This window comes from Tyto alba, unplaced genomic scaffold, assembly GCF_018691265.1.
Source record: "Tyto alba isolate M040663 unplaced genomic scaffold, T.alba_DEE_v4.0 Super-Scaffold_45, whole genome shotgun sequence".
NCBI classification, from domain to species: domain Eukaryota; kingdom Metazoa; phylum Chordata; class Aves; order Strigiformes; family Tytonidae; genus Tyto; species Tyto alba.
The window spans coordinates 27743303-27768532 of record NW_024881321.1 but is presented as its reverse complement, the minus strand read 5'-3'; the positions used below and the strand labels follow the sequence as shown (position 1 = coordinate 27768532).

The 25230-nt window shown below is 39.1% G+C and overlaps 1 protein-coding gene across 1 annotated transcript in view; it reads left to right on the top strand.

The window, feature by feature from the left end:
• Window positions 1-19338, top strand: part of ABCC4 (ATP binding cassette subfamily C member 4) — a 154108-nt gene extending 134770 nt beyond the window's left edge. Inside the window, exons 30-31 of the mRNA XM_032996986.2 lie at window positions 10149-10283; window positions 15012-19338. Of these exons, the coding sequence (XP_032852877.2) occupies window positions 10149-10283; window positions 15012-15119 (243 nt within the window). The 3' untranslated portion in view covers window positions 15120-19338. The remainder of the gene's footprint in view (window positions 1-10148; window positions 10284-15011) is intronic.
• Window positions 19339-25230: the final 5892 nt, after the last annotated feature.

Sequence of the window (25230 nt, the reverse complement as noted above, 5' to 3'; positions counted from 1 at the left end):
TAACCCCGGGAACGTAGTGGATCAGTAGCAAATTAAGTATATGCATCTGGCAAGAGCCTGATGCATTGTTTGCTCTATATGCTATGGTGTGGTCTCTCTATAGGAAAGCCACAGAGTAGTCAAAACTTGCGCATTTTCCAATGACAAGGATGTTTCTCCACAGAGACTTTTCATATCAGCACAATACTACTTTGAAATGGAAACTCTCTGTGCAAGCAGAACTTGATCTAGTAATTAAAAACTGTCATTCAAATGGGAAGTTTTTGATGAAGAGAATCATGGGAAAAGATTTGATTTATTTATGGGAAAACCTGTTGTGGTTGCATTCTGAAGTGACTAATATTCACAGTAACAATACAATGTACTTTATAGCCAGACTTGAGTTGTTTTTTTGGTCAAGAGAAAATTACTTCCCATGTCTTTCCAGTAAGCCTCCCTCATTTAGTTGTTCTGATTTTTCTGACATTATGTTTACCGTGGTGGAACATCTGGACCTCATGAATCAAGCAGCGTTTCATGTACTGTAGACATCTAACCTTAGCAGGGCAATCAGTCCATCAAGAGTAGTTGTAAACATCTTGAAAGCAAAGGGGAAACTGGAGGGAGAGTTGCATGATGAAGGGGTCAGCTACAGCTGGACAGAAAATGCTATGCGGTAGACAGAGCACTTGTCTCTCTCTGGAGTTCTGGTGTCTGACCCAGTATTGCACATTAGTATCCTTCATCCATCCAGTTGGAGATGAGGCAATGGTGTTAACAGACATCTAAGCGAACATGATAGTGATGGCAATGCTGCACTTCCTTAGCATGAGGATGACAGCATTCTTCCAAGATATGCAGAAATCTGTGCTTTACACTGTCCTCTGTCCGAGGAGGTCTGGATGCAGTGTTCCGCATTCCCAGGAAGGTGCCGTACCCACTGGTGTACACAGGGCAGTCAGGTTAAAGCCAGGCTCCACCCTTCCTTTTGAAGCACAGTGCTGCCAGAAGTGCAAGAGTCAGAGAGCTAAAGGGGGAGAATAAGCATGAGGGAGTCTGAATCTGCAGCCCAGTGAGATGCAGAGCTCTTGAAGGAGTTGAGGGGCCCCAACTGCCCTACTGATACCTTCATGTAAGCTATCACTGCAGTGGCCCAGCTTCAGACAGAGATGTAGAGAATGTAGGAAGGTAGTTGTGGTATACTTAAGTTAGCATTTATGGCTTTAACTCATTATTACTATGTTCTATTAGCTCTTCTTTTGATGGCTTATTTGCTATGTATTTAAATATCACTGTGGGAAAACAAATATGTTTTACAGTAAATCTTAGACATTCTGTTTAGGAGGGATTATGTGAGCCAAAAGATACAGAAATGTGCAGTCCTCGTAGCAGAACAGTTCTTTGTGAAAACCGTGTGTGTTGCCGGTGGTGTTAACTCTTTCATACTATGTATGTACACGTAGGCCTGTTTCTTTGGTGGAGACCTGTCTGCTGGCAGATACAGACTCTCAAGTACATAAGATGTCTAAGAGAGGTCAGTTGGCAAGATCATAAATTTTCCTGAAGCCTGGGATGGTAAAACATGAAACTTTGTGAAAAGTAGAAGTAGTCAGGGCTATATTCAGAGCTGTTGTTTAGTCCTTCAAAATTCTAAAGTAGAAGAATTACAAGGGTGTGAAATGGGTATCTTTTTTGTTCTGTAACAAACAACTGAAAGGGGTTTTGACCTTATATTAGCCCAGTATCTGGAGTGTAGTGAAATATTATTAGATATTATGCTTGTGCGATTGAAGTCGATTATATTAAAAGAATATAAAGGGACTTAATGGATTATAGTAACTTGAATGAAAGCCAGATTTTCAAAACTAGGGATCAGCTCTCCAAAGATACTTAGATACCTAATTCTTCATAGAAACCTTAAAGTACCTTGTGGATTTGAATCCAGTAGTCCATAATAAAGTTGCTACGTTCATATTTGTGCGCCTGCTGTCATTATTCAGAGGGAGTAGACACTAATAAAACTCCTTTGTTGACTAAGCCTCTGTCTTGAAAATATGGACTAGGAATATTAGAACTAAATTAATTATTTTTTAATTAATCTAAGAAAAATCCCAGCTGTGCTGTGGAACCAAAGTCTCTTGGGTAAAGAAAGGTGAAGATAAGAATATGAAGGATAGTCACAGAAGCAGACCTGCATGGAGCAGAAAATAGAAATTAATGGTGATAGGTGAGATGCTTTGCAGAGGGGAGGTGATAGAATACTTGGTCTCAGCATACCTGAATATCAGTATCAGTACATACACAGAAAAACATTGCTTGTGTACCTGTATTCTGTAAGGTGAATGGTAAACTGTGTGGATGTCCAGATTTTCAGGATCGAAACAATCAAATATGTAAACTTAGGAAAGATCTCAACACTTAACTATAAGAGCTGATAAAATATTTCAGGGAAACTCCTCAGAGTTTTTAAGCAGTTCCACCAGATGTATGTGATTAATGCCAGCCTACCTACTTGGCTTTTGGCTGTGTTGGAACCCATCTGGCCAACTGATGGAGACAAAAGGGCCTGGGAACCATTTAGGTTTCTCCTTTCATTTGGTAACTCAAGACTTGCAGAGTTTCTGGAAGAGCTGAGCATTTAGCAAGTGATTTTTCAGAAATTATCAGTTTTGTTTTGAATCTGAACAAAGGCAGTTTCCACCATTCCCAGATCTTCTGAAACTGGACTGATGTTTAGCAAACCACAAGGGAAAACCAGATCCTTCCGTGTTCTTTCTTGGAATTTAATAATTGAGTTCAACAAATACCAATAGTGAACACATTGTTTTAAAAGCTGAGTAATTTATGCATCTTTAGCATTAAGAGAAGATATTATATTGAAATTTAGGCTAGGTTTTGCATAAAATACTGAGCTATGTGCCATGGTCATGTATCAGAACAAGTGTTATCAGCTGAAATAAAGTGTCTGTGGCAGTTGTAAAGATCACACCTGGCCCAGGTGTCTCTAAAATGGGTCAAAATCCCAATGAGCTTGAAAAGATACTAGGACTGTTGATTCTCTTTGCCAGTTTTAAGCCATACCTTTCTAAAACCTTGGCATATTTGAGTTCTTAAAAGTTGCTCCCATTTCAAGTGGGCTGCCCAACAAGATTTTTCGTTTTGCCTAAATAAAACAACTAATTATTAAGGCAGTACTTCAGCTGGGAGCATTCAAATAAAGAACTGGATTTGAATTACTGCAGGAAGTGAAGCCAATGTTTGATGAACCTTGATCTCTCATTCTGTCAGGCATTTGTGTGTGAATGTGTTTTTATCAGTATAAGAACAGGACAGTTGGATCATGTTTCTTTAAAGACAATGATGTGGAATCCAGACCATACTAGATGTATTAACACATCTTTAGAGAATGATTTTTTGCTCTCTCAGAAATACTGTATTACTGTTTGAAAGCAAATTAGCACAGGACATGCTGGTGGCTGATGCTTCGAGCAGAGGGTTTCTGATAAGGTGAAACTGTGTATGTGGCAGCTGAGCCACAAGTTCATTGTCATCAGAAGCTGATAAAACCAAGAGACATGCCCAGTCATCTGCAACAATATTCCTTAATGTCTTGAAAAGTATAGTATCCTTGTAGCTTATCTAAGACCCTCAAAATCCTTATTAAAGAGTGGGATTTCTTAAGCTGAAGTGTATCTTCTATCAATTCAAGGCCACATTTGAGCCATTCTGCAATCCTAATTGAGAAATGTGGCTTTACAGTGATGGAAACAGTCATTACTGATTGACCAAGGGAGAGTTTTGTCAGCGTGTACAGCTGTTGGTAAGAACTGGCATGAGGTCCCTTCATACTCTCTGAGGGAAAGGTTGAACTTGCACTGGTATATCAGATGCTTTGAGGTGAGGAAATTGAACAGTGCAAGAAACATCTGCAGTGACTGGTTAACAGGCTTCTTCAACAAGATACAGAAGGAGTTCATATCAAACATTTATCAGTAGAATAAGGCTCATTGCTACATACATAATTGATATTTTTTCCCACAATGTTCCAGTCAGTTTACAGTGGTGTGCCATCAGATGGAGAAAAATAAGGTAGATTTTTAAGCCTCTTCAAGAAAAGTAAAGATAACTTATATGTAGAACAATTTATCAGGCAGCACTGCATGCTCAATTTTCCCTAAGTTATAGCTTAAGGATAATTTCAGTTTAAAGAAATCCACTATTTATGGTTACAAAATGTCTGAAGTTGCCTTCTCTGTGAAGCAGGGCAAGGTGGGCAGAGGGTATGTGTGAAATCTCAGTGACCAGTGGCAGATTTGGCATTGTTACAGCAAATTTAAGCTCTGCTGAGGTTAAATATTTAGAAAATCTGACAAAAATAATTCAGATTATAAGAAGGTAAATGCCCAAGTGTGCTCTGCTTTGTTTGTACACATGATATATGTAATGTACATTATTTGACAACAAATTTTTCTGGAGTTACTGGTAATTTGTATAGGAACCCTGAAGGAGCCTGGGGAATGCTTAGATTAAACCTGAAGAATAAAACAAAAACCAAAACAAAGAAACAAAAGATAGCCAAAGTCCCACCACCAAACCTTGGGGGAAAAAAAAAAAAAAAAAAGGTGGAGTGGAGGAGGGGGGAGAAAAAGAAAACTCTTAAAAAGAAAAAAAAAATTTAAATGATTCCTGAGTTATATCTGCAGCCTTCTCAATGTTCTTCGATGTTCGCAAACCTGTTTAGATAGGTTGGTATTTATAAACGTTTCTTCAGAGTATGTACGTACGTGTTTCTGATCTGTTTTGACAAACCATGATGAGACAGAAGAGACAGAACATGCTTGCATCTGAACTTACTGCCAACTGGAGCACAGGCTGCTGACTCTTTCCCACAAAGCTATGTATTGTCTTGGGTAAATATATTTCTTATAATATGATGTAACTAGAAGCATCTCCTGAATATTCTCCTCTTCCCAGGACTTTATTGAAGATCATCTTGATGTATGCTCTCTGAGGAAAACATTGTTCAAAGTTGTACTCCTAGCGGAGTTTTGAACTTTAATAATAATTATTTTGTTTGGTGATGTCTTCTCCAAGTCTAAATTAAATCAGATGTATTCCCTAGGAGATAATTTGCTTGAATTATTTTCCTTTTGAATAGGAAATAAAAACATTTATGATCAACTCTTAAATGTCCCATTTTCCCTCTGGCTTTATGGTGAAGATGAACGTGAATAGGAATACTAGTCATTCCTCAATAATAATTGAAATAAATTCCCAGGCCTCCCTCCTCTGTTGCTGAACACTTCCAACCTTGGACTGTTTTTTTCTCAGAATGTTTTATAACTATTGTTCTCTTGGTTTGTCTGCTTTTGTTGCTGAAAGTTAGAAAGATTTAGAACTTTCTTTTTTGTGTCTATGGATAGCCATAAGTACATGGCATTTGTTACAGCGTTTTTAATGGTCCATGTTCTTTCTCTTTCTGTGGCTAATGACAATTCTTTTATTTCTATTAATCCACAAAGAAGATTTTAAATTCACTTACAAAATTAATGTTTGCTTCTCCAAAGTCCTGTGCAGCACAACAATATAGAATAGTTGCAGGAATCATCAGGGAGAAAAGGTGCTGTCCTGGTTCTGCTGCCTAGGTCTCCACTGGAAACTGGATTATCTTGATGTAGTTTCCTCGTTATTCATTGTCTCATTTCTCTCTTTCCTTTGCGAAGTGGATCTCTGATTTGTCTTCCCTCCCCTGCTTTCTTTTTGTCTTCCCTCCCCTGCTTTTTTGTCATGATTAATACATTAAACTATGAGGCTATGGAATAGAAATACTGCAAGGTTTAGGCTTTTTGGGGGGGGACCTAGGCAAAGTAGAAGTAGATAATCCTGGTAGGGTACAAGTGAGGCAAAATGGACAACTATTTTGTAGTTGCCAAATCTTACACAAATTTAGTTCAGCAACTTTTTTGTGGACAAATAGTCCTGTGCTAGCTAGAGTTAACATAAACAACACATTTAAATGGCTAATACTCAGTTTTCGTGTTTGCCTTTGCGGGTCAAATTCAAATACTTCTGTTTTGTTTCTCTGCTCTTCCTTGCCATGTTTTTAATCTTGCCCTTTCTATGTTACTCTGTTCCTCTATGTAAAACAAAATGCTGTTCAAAACTATGTTGCTTTCTACTCAATATGGTGCTTATCCTTCTGAAAAAATCATGGCTGGGATGAGCAGTCACTGCCCCAGACTTTTCAACCAGGATGAAACATTAGATGGAGTAGAATTAGGTAGCATGAGAGGATTTTACTAAAGACAAATATAGCATTTGAGCCCTGTTTGAACTCAAGAAGTCTGAATAGTGCTGCTTGAGTAAGGGTAATTAGGATAGCTGTAAGTAAAGAGCAGTTTCACCTTCTGCAAGGACATGAGCAAATTCCATTGAATAAGAATTTTCCTGCATGCTTTCTTTTGTATGATCACCAGCCAATTTTGTAACTTTTGTAGTGTTGGAGTTACCCTTCCACTTGAGAAAATCCTGTTGAAGTCATAAGAATGTGACTACAAAGGCAAGGACAGTGCAGGCAAGGTAAAAGAAGCTGCCAGCTCAAGACAGTGGAGAATCTGGCCCTGGTTTACATAGGACTACTTTGGGTTTATATAGCTTTTTTTTTGTGTTTGTTTTTATTTTACTCTGGGCTGTCTTAAGTATTTCACAGGCAGTTAACTCCCACAGAATGATTATCAGTCTTTATTTTGTGTATTTTGCAAAGAGTCAGACCAAGGAGCTGAAAAGTTGAACGATTTCCCCAAAATCTGCCCCTCTCAATGTCTGCATTAAAGTCTATAGCGAAATCCCAGTCTGATTCAGAGTTCCGTGCTCTTGCATGTGTCCTCCATAATCACGCTGCCGATCTGATTTCACCAGCTACAAGCTTCTCTGGCTTTTCTGTATCAAGTTCCACTGGTACAACTGCCTTGGAACACATCTGGGTTCGATTCAGTCATATTGTGCAGTGATAAGCATTGTGTGCAAGTTGATCAGAAAATATGTGGCTGGTAAACACCAGATTCCACCTTTCCTGAATGATTAGCTGGCTTTTTGAAGTCTTAATGATTTAAATTTGGCTTGGAGTCAGTGAGTAAGAATATGCAAAGCCTTAGCCAAAGTACCTGTTTATTTATTTAAATTTTATCAGCACATATTTCTTCAAAGAGTGCCTATCTCTTTGTCTAAGCGCATTTTAATAAATGTATAAGTATATAAATGTATAACTACCAAGTAAATCAGCTTATATTTTCTCCATTGTCTCGTAGATAACAGCAGTTAGTAGGAACAGTGCTTTTCCTTGGTGAATAGGGTTTATAGACTATTCCTGACTTGTAGGAATGATACTGTCTGTTCAGTTTCAATCTTTATTTTTCATTTCATATTTTTTAAAAAGTAACATGGCTTGTTTTCCCTATGCTTTTTCCATCTGTTTTCATAACACAAGTTCAGTGTTATTCCCCAAGAAAGGATCTGAATAGAGTAATGTTTTGTTTAAAATGTGAATGGATTCTTTCTAGACACAAATCACTCGCTCCCTCTGTTCATCTTCTGGACTTGGCGGTTTAAAACTTGTCAAAGAATAAATTTTTTCTTTTTCCTTGCCAGGTTCTCTGGAGGAAAAAGATTTAATTAGTATGTTGAACTGTATATGATAAATTAATTTATTGTACTTTTAAGGAAGCTGTCCTTAACTGTGACACACTGTTGTATATAAAAGAGTGCGATTAAAATTATATTTGTAATTAATCCTTAAATGTTCAATTAAATGGGATAAGACTAAGTACACTGAAAAATCAGCATGTGCACAAGTATACCTTTGCAGGTAAAACACTGCGTGTATTTGTGTTTTGAATGACTATGTATTGTGCTATGCAATTTTACTAATATTTTAAAATTTTTCCATGAGCACTTTCTTCAGCTATATACCAAACAGTATTGGAAGTCACTTGCAAAGGAAAATCATAGTATAAGCTGGGTGCTCTAAGATAGGAGCTTTTGAAAAAAGCAAATAACTTCTTGTAGGTTTCTGTGCATACAGTTTATAAAATGAGATGCAATTATGTTGCTGCTGTTGGCTGAGTTACTTTCTATTCAAATGCCATATACTTAATTGAACTGGAAGTGAAGGAGCGGAGGCCCTTCCCCTGGTGCTGGGACCCTGGTGTCAAACAAGTGGACAGCGATCTCAGCAGTGTGTCATTTTCGTGCTAGTGCAGGCAAAGGGATCAGCTCAGCTGTCCTGCTTCACTGCGGGTTTTGTCATTAATGGGGGGCCAGGCCACTTGGAGATCTGACCATCAGGATGTTTTGCTTTAAGGAGTTGCACATGCAACGTGCACCTTTGAAAATTTTTTCACAAGACTTTGGATTTGTCTCCAAGGTTATTGGAGTTTCTTCTTTCAAACAGAAGTTTGCAAACCATTTCTCTTATTTTGGAAGTTGTCATAATACCTTTTCTTTGTTTCTTTTCTGGAACCAACAGCTCCAGTTTTTTATATATATTTTGTTTATTATTGTTTTTTTCTCTTACAAGTATATACACAACAATTATGGCTTGGGTTATGAGTCCTTGAAGACCTTCTGTTGTGGCAGTATCTTTTTCAATAGTATGCCATGTGTATTCAGTATTTTACTTATATAAGAACTAAAATATTTTATTAATTGCTTTGTTTTCTCACATAAATTCTTCCATTTTTTTTTAATTTCACTGCTCCTACACATGGACTAAAGTACTGAATTTGTAGACTGGATACCCAAATATCTCTCTTGAGTAAATACCATTAATTTATAAGCCAGTTAAGCATTTGAGTGCATTGCATTTGTCAATATTGACTTTTCCCTGCTATTGTGTTTCTCATTCTCTTAGGTTAGTTAGATGTATCTGAATCTCCTCTGGTCTAGACTTACCTACACATTTTTGTGTCGTTTACAGGATTGTTACTTTTCCGATAACTCCTTTTCCTGATGACTGACACATACATAGCTACCACATATGCCAGAATGATGTGGTTCCCACCAGTTCCTACGTGTTCAACTTTCCAAAAAGAAAAATACACTGTTTATTTCTAATCTCTGTTTTCTGTCCACGTTCTTGAAAAATTGTTGTCCCTTGTAGCACAGCTATTTAGTTACACCAGATACCTTTCTGCAAATCCATATAAACCAGTTCTCCTTCAGTTTTGTTCTGTGCATTAAGCATTATATCAGATTTGTGACGTACACTTTACTTCTCCTAAAACTGTGGAGAATAAATTCTGCGTGTGACTAGTGTGTCTTCTACTTGTGTTTTAATGATTATTTTAACTAAATTGCTGTCTTATCTCAAAATTTATATGCTAGTCTGAAGTTCCCAGAATGAATCCTGTAAGGCTTTTCAAAATGTAAGTGCAATATTTACTACAGTGCAGTCCTTAAATAGTCACTAGTATGAGAATATTTTCTTAGAGGTTGAATCAGCTTAATCTTAAATTTTTCTGATGTTTTTCCCTATATATATCCACTGTGGTTTATTGGCTTAATGTCTTTTTAATTTGTTGGGTTTTCCTCTCCCTTCCTCTCTTTCGAGTACCTATGTCCCTGGTGGCATCTCAACTTTTTTTATGTAGAAAGAATAGGTTCAGGGTAAGTATCTTTCGAATATGTAGTTGGCAAAAACTGATGCAAGAAATTGTTTATCTTTTCAGCAACACCCTCATTTTCTTTAATTACATCTTCACCTCCCCTAATCCAAAAGACCTACTTATTCTCCCTTAACTGTCTTGGTGGTTATTGCGTGGTTTTTACCCACAGCTGTTTACTTCAGAGCCCATTTTAGGCCTCTTTGTTTCTTTCTTACACAATGAATCTTATAATCTGTTTTGCTGGCTTCACAAACATTGTATTTCCATATTCTGCATAACTTAGCATTGGGTTCCTATAGGTGGAATGGCTGTAGGGCACTCTAAAATTGTACAACAGGTTTATAAAATGAAAAAGTGCTATGCTAGTTTGTAGAGGACATACTTAATTTTCAGGATACAAAATTCATTTTAGCACTTAAAGTGCATACATTCCCCCCTTACTTGTAGTCTCTAACATTTGTTTTTGAATTTCTTATGTTAATATGTTGGTTTCTGCTGATTTAACAGGTTTTAGATGCAGGAAGACTGAAAGAATATGGTGAACCTTACATTTTGCTGCAAGAACAAGATGGCTTGTTTTACAAAATGGTGCAACAAGTGGGCAAGACTGAAGCGGCTTCTCTGATTGAAACAGCCAAACGGGTAATTTTAGAAAAAGGGATAATTAAGTTTGTCCCTACAGTTTGTTTATCTCAAGTTAGCATATTCAGTGTTACAGTAAGCCTTCCACTAAAGAATCTGTCAGCTTTGCAAGGCAAAGCCATCATTTTCAGTGCTTTTTTTAGTGGGATATGTGCAGACTTCCAAATGATATTTATATACGCCTTGTTGAAAGACTGTTTGGATATCTTGCATCCTTCTGTATGTACACAAAACAATAAGTATAAATAATATACGACATACTCATCTGACACTGGGCATTGATCTTAGAAGAACTTGCTGTAAAAACATGTTAGGGCTGCAGAGTCCAGCATTTATCTGTTATTTCTGTATTTTTAAAAGGTCCTGTTAAATTGAGGTTTGGTACCTGTGCATTATATTATGGTCTCTGAGTATGTGAACATTCTTATTTTTGTGCTTTCTCTTACTTTGTTCTTGTACCCTTGCTCTGTTCTGCACATAGGATGTACAGGGTTCAATTAAGAAACAGCTGTTGAACGTTTTGTTGCCTCCTTGCTCTGTGCCTGATTTACTGCTTACTATTCAAATCCTACTCTGAGTACAGAATTATTAATGTAATTGTGAGCATTCCTCTGGCAATCAAAGTGTTTAAGAAACTTCAGTGGATTCATTTTCGTAATATGCCTCTGAGGTGAGGCCATATCATCTCCACTTTTCAGATGGAAAGCTGAAGCAGAGATAAGAAGATAAAAAAAATGACCTGTGATTGAGGAACTCATTTTGACTAGCTTTTGGCTTGATTTCTTTTTTCTTGATAAGTTACCACACAGGACGTCCAGAGCAAGGTCTTATTTCTCTCAGTGCCATTGAAGTTTCAGCATCACTTCAGTTGAGACTGGCAGTGCTCAGTTTGACAGCAACTTGCTTCATAGTCATATAACTTTACTTTCAGCATGTAACACAACGCACTGATGTCAGGCATACAGCGACCTAAGAGAGCGTTCTCAAGACAAGAGGCAAAGGTCTTATATCTAGCCTTTGTGCTTTCCTCTCTTCAAGCTGCTGGATGTGTGGAGCAGAGCTAGGGGAGCACAAACTCCACACTGTTTCCTGGGGAAACAGGAGACCAATAGACAGGAAGCAAAATGGTGGGTACCTGACTATTTCCTAGGAAAAAAAAAAATAATACATTTGTGGCAAGTTGGAAAAAAAATGTAAAATTGTGCTGTTATGGAGGCTGCATGTTCATGTCTGGAAAAACTCTAAAGAGATTTTCAAGTGAAGCTTTGTGCCTAAGAGTGTGCACTATAAATTCATGCGTGGCACTAACTGCAGAACCGAGGAAACAGCTTTATCCTTAACTAGACTACGTAAGGAGTCCTGCCGTCCTTCTCCACTGCTGCAATGTAGCTGCTTATATTTTATTACTAGAATGGAATGGGTTAGCTGTGTATTTTATGGTATATCTATGACAATCTAGAGGTTATATAAATTATGTTTAAAAGAATAGCTTCAGATTCATATGACCAGTATTTGTAAAGTGAAGGCCAGCTTCCTAAGACTTGATCCTTGGAATGTCAAGAGGTGAGGCTGTCCAGCTGTCATCTGTAGAGATTTAGCCATGTCATGCTGTCTCTCCTTCCTTCTCTGCAGCCATCCACAGTTGCACAATTGCATTCAAAGATAATTCAAAATATACAAAAATAATTGCTTGATGTTGCTTGCCCATATAGTCATCTGCAGTTACCACATCAATGTTATGTGATTTTGTACAGGAAGGGAAGAGATCCAGGAACCAGTCTCTGTTGAAATGTGGTTTGATGAAAAAGTTTGCTAACTCCCAGGCTAGAAGGCAGATACAGGCTTTAGCATCTGCCAAGAATGCAAAGCATGGTGCTTATCCACACTTGGCCCAAAAATATGGGAATCGAGAGACTATATCTCCAGTCAGCAGCTACCCAGAAGCACAGTTACAGTGCTTTCTGTTTGAAGGATTTGGACATTAATTCAAGGTTTTTGTTATTGCTGTCCCTTGTGCTTCATGCATACTTTCAGAGAAGTTGCTTAGTCAGAAGAGCTGATTCCACTGGCTTTTCTTTTTACACTAGTAAGTCTGTTACATGTATTGCTGTTGGTCTCATACATTCCTACTGTGGTTACTAAGAACTGTTTTTATGAAGAACAGCTTTTTTTCTGTTGTTGAAAAACAGCATGCTGCACATAAAAAGAAATGGTAATATGACATATATACGTACTTTTCAAAAGGCATTACAGTGGGTTGCTAAGTGAAATAGCTTGGAATGTGGCCATGCTTTGGCAATGACTGCTTGATTTATTGCATTTTGGACCTGAATCTGGCACAGAACAAACTTGTACCAAGAGCTTCTTTCAGTAAGGTGAGACTTTAAATGCATTTTCTGGAACAATATTGATTCTGCATATATCCTTTAAGTGCAAATGAAGAGGGACTATACATCTTAAATTGGAAGACTAGCTTGGATGTCTTTGGAGAAACCTAATTTTAAAAAAAATCTTTTGGGTATTTTAGCTAAGCATTGCAAGATTGAGCTATTGCTGGAACCTCAGCTCAGGCTGCTGAATTGATCCAATGTTGTTATTTGTATGTCTCTCTTGATCACTCAGTATTCCCATTTTTTTTGCAAATGTCAAAGAAAACAAAGCAGGCACAGCTCGATTTGGAGACAGCTAAATATATTAACTAGCCCAGGAGCCTAACTGCAATGGAGTTGTGTTTAGCATCATGAGACTGAGTTTTTATCTTTGCTCAGTTTCCAAGAAGCTATGAGGAGAAAATTCTATGGGGAAAGTGAGAAGTAGTCATCAAACAGTTAAAAAAATAAAAAAAAAAAAAAGGTCCTCAATTATTCAGATAAACAAAAGTTGGTGTGTACGCCATGCTCTTGGCAGCATTGAGAGAGGCTTTTCTGCAAGCTTTGGTGGCATCGAGGTAGGGCTGGTTTTCTGTCAATCAGTTTTTGAGTACTTTGAGGGAAAAATAAGAGTTATGTTATTTTAAAGCAATGACAGATGCATAAATATTAAAATACTAGGTGTTATCTCACTTCAGTGATTACTTTTAAAAAGTTTGCAGCTCTGCTGGCAGTGGAAGAAACTTGTGTAAAGACTCGGGCATTTAATATCTTGAGGGATTGGACTCAGGGGAAGAACTGTAATGAGATAGTTGAAAAGCAGCTGCCTTTTCATTACGTCTCTAGTAATGTGCCAAAGTTTTGTATTAACTTTCCATTAAAAAAAAATTCACATTCAAAAGTTGTGTTAAAAGTATGCCAAAGTTTTATGTTTTAAACCAGCAACAGGATGGAAGTACACAACTGGGGCTGCCATCTCTGCAGCATGTGTGCAGGCAGGCACCTGATAAACTTTCTTGTGTTGCATCCGATCGTGGCTGGTTACTGAGGAATGCCTCTTAACAGGACTTCCAGTTCCTTTGTTGATTTAAATCAGGCTTTAATATGTTTTCAAACTTGCATATATCCCGCATTAGCGTGTCTGCACAAAAGACGACAGTGGTACTTACAGGAATGTTTTTATAGAATGGCTATTTCTTTTTTATCCTATGTGTCTTATACATGTATTCATATATACGAGAAGGACATTATTATCAAGCAAACTGAACTTTGTTGACAACACTCTCCAATATAAATTGGAGAAATGATTCATAAGCCGTAGTCAAAGCAGTCTGACTATGAGACCTAACTCGTGACACGTGTCAGCTTCAGAAAGATAGTGTATTTTCTGTTTTTAAAGACTCAAACAAAACTTTTCACATTCTTCTTTGAAAAAATTGTATTTGAAGTCCTTTTTCACCCAAACACATTTTTAGATAAGAGCACACAAGTCTTGACATTATTTCATTTTGTTATGCGCATCTGTCAAGGAACAGAGATATGATACAGCTACTAAAAACTGATGATTGTGGAACAGTGAAACTTGACAGCATTTCATTTCCTTTATGTTCTGATTATACATTTATCAGGAAACCTGTATCTCTTCTAGTTGAGCTAGAAATTGGTAGAATTCAGAAACTCAAAGGCTTGGCAAAGAACTGTCCTATTATTTGGTATCATCTTACATTTTAGAGAAGTTGCTTGGTTGAGTCATTGTTAAAGCTTTTGCTTCTTCTTTCATTATTGTGGTTCACTATCCAGAGATCACATTTCTATAGGCCCTATAACTGCTCTGCAGCACAAATTAAACGCTGGGATATTTCATACATATAGCTCGAAGTTTCAATGGTTGTCAATCATAGTTTGTAAAATATAGGGATTACAACCTGATATTAACATCCAAATCCATTGTGTTCATTTTATGTGTGAAAATGAGAAACCCTTGTGCAGACGCAAGATTTCACAGCTTCTTTGTCATCCTGTTTTTAATTTATCTCCATGTTTTGAGCTAGTAAAATGATTTTACTTACCAGTTTAATGTAAAGTGATAAAACATATCTATTTATCTGAATTACCAGAATTTTAGTGGATCTACAGGTTGTGTGGGGTTTTTCTCACGCTTTGTTATAATGTAAGATCATATAGTAATTTTACTAATTTTTCAGTGACACACAGTTACTGAACGCCATTAACCTGAAGTTCCTGTTGGGATCCCTTAAGGACACATATTTATCTCTACTGCATTTACCTCCCAAAATTTTATTTGAAACTAAGATATGTTTGGTGCATAGTTACTCACAGAATCTGATATTTTTCCTAGGTGTACTTCAGTAAGAATTACCCAGAAGTTGTTCAGAATGGTCAACTTGCCACAGACTCCTCCTTGGATCCTTCCTCAGGATTATGCATAACCGAAACTGCACTGTGATTCCTAATAACCTTAACTGTTTTCCACAGAATGTAAACCTGAGATCATCTAAACTCAGTGACAATGTTTGCGAGTGTCAATGGGAGAGGAAAGGGAGGGGGCGATTTTTTGCACTGGACATCCTTCCTATTTAATACTGAGAAGAAAAGTTTTACTGTCCTTCTTTCTATAATTTCAGTGCAATATGTTTTCCTTTCCAACTAATTATGTTTGTATTGCTAAGGAAATTAGGCAGACTCAGTTTTTATTTGAAAGTTATGTGGTAGAGATCTCTTTTATTTAAACAGGTGCAGGACACCTAACAGGTCTAGGGTGCATATTTGGAGCTTATTTAAAAAATTGGAATGTGTCCTTTTTCTCTTTTGGAAATATTTTGAGAGCAAGCAAAACCAAAATTTTTTCAGTGTCGCTTTAGCACGACAGCTATATCTAAACAGCAGATTCAGTAGCGTACAACTTAGTTCTCTAGTGCAGCTGTCTTTCTACCTGTCATAAGTAGCTATGCAGGTTGGTAGAAAACAGAATTGAACAAGCCAAAAATACTTTTTGATAGCAAAAAGTACTATATACTTTTTTTCTGATAAATAATTCAAATAATGCTGTTCAGAATGAATGTAAATATTAGTTTTATTTTGCTAAAATCCAAATGCTGAAATATCAATCTCAATCTTCTATACTTTAGAAGAAAATTACTACATTTGCACTGAAGAAATATTTAAATAATTTAACATACATTCCTTTTTTTATCCAGGTTATCAAAGAAAAAAGGTATTAAAATAACTTGAGGAAATGTTTGAATGACATGTCATTATACCTAAATACCATGTAGGACAAAGTTATCTTCAACACAACACATTGAAATGTATACATTATTTGCATTTATTGTGCCTTAATATTTGTGCCTTCAGGCCAAAGCTGTAACTGCAAGGTTCACAACAAATTCATTAAATATATGTTAAAAATATGTAACCTTAGTATATTTAAAGTTTTGCATCAGGGATTCTGTTGAACTCGAGCTGTTTGAAGTTACCATCCTACCAGAATAGATAGGAAAGTACAACCTGTAGTTTTGAATGGCTGTTGCTAATAGTGAGAGAGAGAGGTTCTGTATTTGTAGGTTATATCCTGATTCAGCAAAGCACTTTAACATAAAAGCACTATTCCCATGTTTAAAAAAAAAAAAAATTCAAGCAAGTGCTGTGCTGCTTCAGATTTTTTCATGTTTAGTGAGATACATACTCTTTGAGGTTCAGTAGAAAATAAATCTGTTCATCTTGCTCTTTAAAGGTCACAGAAGAGACTAAAAGGCAACAGATCTCTTCAGGACATGGAAAATACTGTGCTTTTTTTAAAAATACTGAAAATGCTTTGCTTTTACCTTTGTAAGATTCATGCTATTCACTCAAATGTTCACCCAGTGGTCTAAAAGTAAGTCAAACACAAATGCCTCTTGTTTCAAGCAGTTCTACCAGCAAATACCTGATTCAAATACAAAATTGCTCTCTCCATGTGGAGAAGTAAATTGAGGCCAGAGCCTCATACTACCTGCAGTGCCACCAGCCAGCTTCCCCTGGTGTGTGGGGTGGGGGAAAGAAAACATCAGGCGTTTGATTTTGCTGATAACGTCCTCTTCTGTCATTAGCAGGAAGTTACAAAATGAAATGGTCTTGTCCCTAGCTTTCTTTTGGCGGGTTCTGACACGTCTCCCGTGATGTGTAGCACCTTGCACTACAGGAAATCCCACTGAGATCGGTGGAGCTGAACTTCATGCCGTGATGCGCAGCATGATGCAACGTCTGGTGCTGAATGCTGAATGTCCCTGATGGTCAGGGACAGCTAGCTGTCCCCAAACCCACGTGGCACAGATTGGCTCATGGAAGCAGTGCTTATGGCTAATCCTTCTTAGAGCAGACCAGCCACATCTGCTTTTCTGGATCACTTGGCCTTTGGTCTTCTGTGGGTTCATGGGGGGTCACTTACGGACCTAGCACACAATTATCATCTGGTGTGTTTTGTTGTGGTTTCCTTTTCAATTCAAATTGTCTGAAATAAGGATAGGGCTATTCTGCAGCTCAGTAGAGTGGTGTTTGTATTCCAGAGGTATGTGAAAATGTAAAGAAGTATTTGAGTGCATAGAGTCATGTGAGATAACACTGGGGGACTGCGTAGCATGAAGAAAGCTCAACTTTGCATGGTCTTGTCCGTAGCCACCTTTTTGGAAGGGGATCCATGTGAACCATGTCCAAACTCTGCTCAAGCTTTGTCATGGAACGACCTGGCTGGAATGGTCCAAAACAAAGCTAGGGTGAGCTGACCAGTAAGGCAGTGTAGACACTTAATGGAGTCTGGTGCTTGAGCTCATTGTTTACCTTTTATATTGAGCAGTGTGAACATATCCAGAGCTTAACTGTGTTTTGAAATAGTGATTTTTTTTTTTTATTTCTAAAGAGTTCTTACAAGAGAGCAAGTATGATGTATAATACACTGAGACTTTTAAATACTCTGAGAACAGTACATTCTCCTGGCCACATACCCTGAGTTTATATTTTTTTAATCAGAACCAAGGAGATATGCATGTGTAAACCAAGGGTATAATTACAATTTTAGTTCATTTCAGCTCTGAAATGAATCTATGGTAAGTTATATTTCAGAGCAGAGCTCCAAAACGCTGGCTGCTGCAGACTCACTGGTATGAGACCCTGACAGATCTAGCTATCAGTCTATAAGCTAGAATTAATTTGATCCTTTAGCTTTTTGAATGCACACAAAAATGTTAGGTATCTCTGAAAATGCTGATTCTGCTTCTTCACATGTTTTGGCAGGACATTACTAGCTGTAGGTATCAAATATCAATATAAGAAAAAACAAATTTTTTACAAAATTGCACTTGAAACCCATAAATTGCTGAGTAGAACAACTGATAGTCATTTGTGTCTGTCATTGGCATTGTATCATCTTTTTAGTTTAAATTAACAAAATTATTTTAATCAGGAAATTGTGTTTTTTAGATTTGTTTGTTGTTTTGGTTGTTGATAGTTGTTTTGTATAGACAACTATTGGTTAAGATTGACTGACCTGTTTCATTTCAATTGAGTAAAAAAGTGCAAGGTATCTGAATGGCAAAACTCAGATCAAGGACAAGAAGGGCCTTCCTTTGGTGAAAGTCTTGGTCTGTTAGATGGATAAAATATCTTTCTGGCAAGGTGTTTTATGTTTCCTTTTAAAGAAAAGTTCAAATAGTTCTAAACTTCCACTTTGCTATTTCCAAATAAAGCATAGAAATTTTCAAAGCCAATTACTAGAAGATACATTCCTTCCTGGGGATCTTGGAAGAAGAACTCAAGTCTTCTGAGTTATTCAAGCCTTTAAAATATTTCCTCATCATAAGGTGCCTTAAAATATTCCAGAGTCTTATTTCTAATAAATATAATTTTATAGAGTAATACTGAAAATCATCAGTTACAGAACTGTTGTTTGTTTGATGTAAAGGACTAGGCACAGCCTCTACTTCTGATCTCAAGAATTGTTCTTCAGACATTCATTTTTGTAGATCTTTGCTCTTCCCCTCTTCAAAAGACCACTGGGAGAGTCAAAACCAACACAGTTCTCAAGGAGAGGTTATCTCGTGTTTTACTTATTTTAAGGGCAAAATTCTCTTTAGTAAACTGAACCAGAGCTCATTTGCCAGACAGACGTAGCCTTCTGCAGTACCATTTGTACTGCCCTTTGGAAGAGGGAGGACCTTCTTCTGACCAACATCAGTAATGCTGGTTGCTTAAGTGATGTTGATGGTTTCTTTTAACCTTCCCAGTGCGTGTTTAAAATAAGATTTCAGAAAGAATCAGAAGGGGACAGAATATCCAAATCTTGTAGAAACTTTCCTGAAAATGCTGCTTTTTGTTTTAATCTGACCCTTTGAAATATCTCACTTTAAAGATTGCCTCTTTTTTTTTTGGTTGGGGGGGGGGGGAAGGAGGAGTTAAAAACACTTCCTCTGATGGTGATGAGCATCTGACACTTTAGCAGGAGAATGTGTCTTTCTGTCTATGTTTTACATTGTATAACAGCGCACTGCTTTTTCATCACTTTAACTCTGGTTTTGTTTTGTTTTTTTGCATTTGTGTAGTAATTTGATTTTGTTACTGCTATGAAATGATCTCTTTTGTTGACGTTCATGTGACAACTCCTGTCATACAATAAAAGGCGTTTCTTTAAGAAAGCGTGCAGAAGTCTGTCATCATTGCAAATGTGTAGTTGAAGGCAGAAATGCCAGGTTGAGCCAAGTCAGATCATGCCTTAAATCTCCAAACACCTCTTGATGGCATTGCCAACTCCGAGAGCTGAAAAACCTCCATTTGGAGGTATGACGCAGAGCAATACATCACATCTTGGTTTTACCAGTCATCTGCAGCCTGAGATCTCTCAGATCACATTATCAAGCTTTTTGCTTCAATGACAAGGGCTAAAAAGTAATCCAAATAGATGTTCAAAAATTGTGATGGAAGAACCCCTACAGCTGCACAAGAGCAGACTGGGTATGGTCCCTGCCTCAAGCATCTAGCAAGCGCAATGGACTGGACAGCCTAAAGGGGGAAGCTAACGGACACAGGAGCGAAGTGCGTTAGCAGCACACCTCCAAAATCTGGTGTCATCTCTTAATCCTGTACTTCTCTCTGGTGAGTTTGTTGTTTAATTTGACAAGATACTCGAAAACTGCTTGTTTCTGAAAACTGCTCAAAGTGTCTTCCTATGTCTACCAACTGTCTCAAGCACTTACATCTACGATTTTGATGCAGGTTTTTAGTACAAGATGATTTGTGTATTTGCCAGTAATCCCCCAGTGCATCAAGTTCCAGGACTTGATGCAATGTGAATTATCATCTGTCCTTTTATAACTTGATGCTGGAATATGTGTTAAAAATTTCTCATGTTTCTACCAAAAGTCTATCTCACAACCACCATGCAGCTATCTTAATTGTCTGTAAGTGAATTTGGCTTAGGTTGTCACAGCACAAGTCACTTGCAGCATGTGCAGTATCCTCCTGGGTCATGCACTTGCTGAACTTGTGTGCTTCTGTGCTAATGCAACAATTTCCTCTTTGAAACGGGTGAGGTAGGTTTGTTTGCTTGCCTGAAAGAGAGCTGCTGATAAAAAGCAAAGCCAAAGATGTGTTTTATTAATTTGCCCACAAAACAATCATGAATGTCGTAAACTCAGTGTATAAAGTTGGTTCATGGATTTGGAGCATTATTAATATATAAAAAATTAGGGCCGTACTCTGACCTCTGAAATCAGGTTTCCACTGTCTGCACCTTGGCACCACTTAACTCCCAAAATTTCCTGGAATCAATAGCCTCATCCAATATGAGATACAAACTTCCCCGTGGATCTTGGCCATGGAACCAGCACATGTTCAAATATACAGTAACCTTGAGAAGAAACTGGAGGCAGTCCCACTGCCATTTTGGAGCCAGCACACATCCTACTCTAAGTTACTGGAGGGGCTCAATGCAGGGTTTTTGGATCATATCTGCCTTCTTCAAACATAGCTGAGTTAAAAGCTGCAGCAGAGCTCTTGTGCCTCTCCTGCATGGGATACCCTGGGTTTTTAGAGCACACATTTGGGAAGCAGGAGGCAGCGGGTTGCAGGCTTTCCTTAGCCTGAGCCACTTGGGTCTTTCTGTCTTCTGCATCACTGAAGCATAATATTCAGGATGTTTTTGATGGGAATATTCACCATGAGTGAATGACATGGGGGATTGTTTCCTCCAGGACAAAGGAAATCCCAGGTTCAGGTCCCAGTTCCAGGGAGTATTTGTGCATTTTATTTAACAATTGTCAGTAGAAACACCAGGAAGAGCTGGGGATTCTACTCCAGGGCTCTCACATCAGCGTAGCTGGGGTCTCACTGGGCAGCAGGATCCCTTCTCTTGTGTCCACTCCTGCTCTCTTGCCCCAGTTGGGCAGCGGTGGCCGAGGCCGCAGCTCCTGCAACGCACAGGCTGGCTGTTTGCAGTCAGTGCTTTACCTGCTGGGCAGCTCTACAAAACCAAACACGCTTCCCCTGCCTCCCCAAGGACGCTGTTGCCCTCAGCGCCATCACTACGGTGTGGACCTGTGCTTTGGTGGGGGTGCTCTCTGGACCCGGCTATTCCTACTGCAGCTGCTCCTCATGCAACAGATGGGCACTGAGTCTCCCTATAGACCAAGGTTTTCATTAAAATCAATAAGGCTACTAACAGGAGAGCTCTGAAATACTAGCTGAAGCCTCTGCGTTGACTGTACCCGGAGAATAAGCTCCCAGTTTATGCAGTTTAAATTACTGTGTTGCCGCTAAGGGGATGCGTATCACCCAGTCACTCTAACTTCTGAATTTGATGCCTGAAGTGTGGCTGGTGGATCGTGTCAAGCACAAAAGACTTACAAAGGAGCTATAGCTTTTTTTGTTCTCTTTTTTTGCCTTTTCTGTTGTTGTTGTTGTTTTGGAGACTTGCTATAGGAAAGTAAAGTGGGGTGGAACAGTGAAAAATAGTTCTCTGTGTTTAATTCCAGTAAGCTTTTCACCGTACAGTTCAAGCACAGATAGCACATAAAGGAAGGAGTTATTTATCCTGAGAGTAGCCTGAAGAAAGCAAATCTTGCTAGTGTTCATGCCAGTTGACATTCTTCATGGAGCTCAGTATTTTGCAGGAAAGGACTGTAAGTACCTTATGGCATTAAATTGAGTTGGGTGGGAAACGCAGCCTCAGATTTATTAGTCAAAGTTGCATTGTCAACAAGAGTTTGCTCTTGAATATTACAGGCCCAGATTTTATTTTTAACATACTTCCAGGCATGAATAGGGCAAGCGAGTGCTGTCGAATTGTGTCTTGAAAACATTGCCAGGATACCAAAAAAGGGGATTTCTTCCCCCTCCCTGCCCAGCTGAGAGGATTTTTGTTCATTCTGTACTGGCAAGAAGTCGGCATTGTACCAAGAATATGGACCGCTCTGTGTTTTGGTTGATTTAACATGTATGCACTTTTGCAGAGTAGTGATTTCCGTGAGTGGAGTTATGCAAGTAATTCACCGTGAGTCATTCATGCAGTGAATTAAGTCCCTCTTCCCACAACCAGGTCATCTCCTGACAATCATTCCTTTTTTTTTTTTTTTTTTTTTTTGGAATTACTCAACAAATCCGTTTGCAATTACTTTTAAGCATTCAGTGTAGATCACACATTTATGTATGTGGCTAATGTTTATTGATTTTTTTGAGTCATATTCATAATACATTAGAGAAACTACATAGTATTGTCTCTGTATCGGTTGGTGTAAATGTCCATACCTGTAAATTTAAAATTTTGTTTCCATCTGGTTTTGGGCATGCATGTGTGTGTTCATTTCTGTGAGGAGTATCCATGTCAGTAAACCTAGATTTACTTGAATGGTGTGTTACATCATGCAGACACATAGACATAGAAGGGAAGAGAATCTGCATTTTTTCAAATATTTTTATGGAAAAGTCTCTGCTGCCATTTCTAGCAACAAATAATAGAGACCATCAAGACGTTGGGAGAATAAGAAGGTGCCTCTGCATATGCCAAGAGAACATAGAGAGCGATGAGTTGCCCACAGTCTGCTGGGACGGAGCAGGGCTGCAAGGAGTCTCCCTGCACTGGTTTTACTTGCCTAGGTTCTTTGTGCATTTCTGCACTTGTAAGAAATTGCAACAGATGCTGTGCAGAACCAGTTCTTGTTGCTGAAAGGAGAAAGTGAAAGGCCTAGTGCTGCTGGTAAGCAAGAGCAGATGTTTATCCTGTGCCAGGCATGGCCAAAGCCTGTTCCCCTCAGGTGTTGTCCTTAGGAGCGTGCTGGCTGACTGTGCCTCTGCCCGTTTTGAGTAATCTGGCTTATTTTGAAGGAGAAGGATCCCTCTAAAAAGAAGAAATTTCTAGGGACACCTTCCTAGAGTGTGAAGGAAGCAACAGTGAGGTTTCCCTGGGAGGTCTCCATCTCGCAGAGAAAAATTCGCTCTTTTCTCCTCTTTTCAGGGTGCGTGCTGGAGTGATGGCCTGCGAAGCTCCTTGGGTACCCTGTGAGCAAGATGTAACAGCTCACAGTGCTTAGGAGGACCTCCTAATGGGTTGGCTAATTGGATGATGGGGATGCCTTTGCTGCAGCCTAATGAATGTGAGTGCAACGATTACTTAACAGAGAGACGTGTAGATCTCTGGGAGATGACTTTGCTGGGCTGCCAAAAGGAATGGGCAACAAACCAGTCAGAGCTGCTGATGCTGTTGTCACAGATTTACCAGAAAGGCTGCTTTTCCTTCCAGCATTTTTTTTTTTTTTTCAAGAAGTGATTATCAGTTCATCTTTTCCCTGGAACTGATATTGAGGCAAACTTCTATCAGATATTGCTATGTGTAATGTTCCTTTTCATGATTTCTCCTTGGTGGATGAGAGCTACCAAGCTCACATGATATTTAAACCCTGTTACTGTAACTGTGGCTACTGTTGTTGGTAGCTGTTCAGGGCTTTCATTTGCCCATCCTGAGGGGACTGTAATAAAGACTGGCCCCTGCTGTTAGATTGTTTGCATAATTCTTTTTTCTTTTTTTTTTTTTTTTTTTTTTTTTGACTGGGAAAGTTGACCTTACCCTGGGAGAAATATCAGCCATGCTAGAGTTTTAACACCTAATCATATCATAACTGAGTGAATCAAACTGAGTGTGTCCCTCTTCTCTAATCTATTGCCTTGAAGTTGAGGAAAGAGCTTGATTTCCCACTTTGATTTATCTGGATGGCCCTTAATCCTGAATTTTAGTGAGGAGCTGATTTATTGTCTAACATCAGGGAGGGGACATTAATTCCCTGTCTGCCACCCAGTGTGCCCACTTAGAAAGAAAGAAACCTCCTCTGCTGTAGGTAGGATCAAAACCAAAGGGTATAAACTGAACTGAAGTCCATGTGTTTGGGAAGCTTGTCTGGAAAACTCAACACTACTGCTGTTTAACCCTGTAATTTCCTGGAAACCCTAGAAACACCTGACTCTCTACCTTGGAGCCTACCCAGGTGCCCAGGGCCACACTCTGTGGGATCTCCAGATCCACCAAGACCGCGCAGCCTGGTGCCTTGCACCCTCCTAAGCCTCCCTGGCATGGAGAAAGCGAGTATTTTACTTGTTCAGGGGCTTGGCAAGCCCCAATGGTGGGCACCCGCAGAGCAAGCAGGAGAGGGGCAAAGGAGAAGCCCACCCGCTGCCTGCCAGGAAAGTGCCCTCGGGGGCAAAGATGCCTGGGGGCTCCTGGGGGAAAGACCCTCTCCACCTTGCTGGAAGACTTTCCTAGAATCATGGTGCCAAGCAGAGAGGAGGAAGTTGGATTCTGTAACCCTCAGTCAGCGTGCGAACCTCCTTGGAATACAAACGTCAGGGGAATGAGGAGGGAGCCCGGGGCTCTCCACTCCCTGGTGACGGGCCTTGGAGCGAGGTTTCGGCACCAGGCACACGCTCCCTCCTCGCTTTCCCCCACCCCTTCCCGGCCTCCTGAGTCTGAAATTCCTCGCTGTGGAGCGGTGCAGTTTCAAAGCAGGGGTGGAGGAGGTTCCTCCGCCCAAGGTAGCCTCCAGCCTGGTTGTTGGGGCGCTCTCATGGGATGTGGGAGATGTGGGTTTGGGCCCCTAGGGCTGAGGCGGGAGAGGAACCCAGGCCTCCCACTTCCTCAGCATATACTTTGAATACCGAGGCATTATATAATAAAAGCTATCATCACCTTTTCTTCTTCCTGCTTTGTTTTTAAAAGACCGATCTGTGTGGAGTCTTTTGAAAGAAAGGGCGTAGGTACCAATCTCCAAGAGAAGATTTCAGACAATGGATCCCAAGCAGACAGGATTGCCTCACTCCAGCCTCAAGGGGCTTTTAGTGCAAGAGAGAATTGCAGATACACCCTTGTCCTCCACTTTTCCTATTGCTTGAATGTAAGCAGCTGCGTGCTCCCTTCAAGAAGATCCCACTGTATCCTGCAAGTTCTATTGGGTTCAACTCTGAAGCACCCAACCTTCACCACCAACTATGTAGGGAGTCTGAGTGCAGCCCATAAGCTGCTGGAGGCCAAATCACCTAAAAGTCAG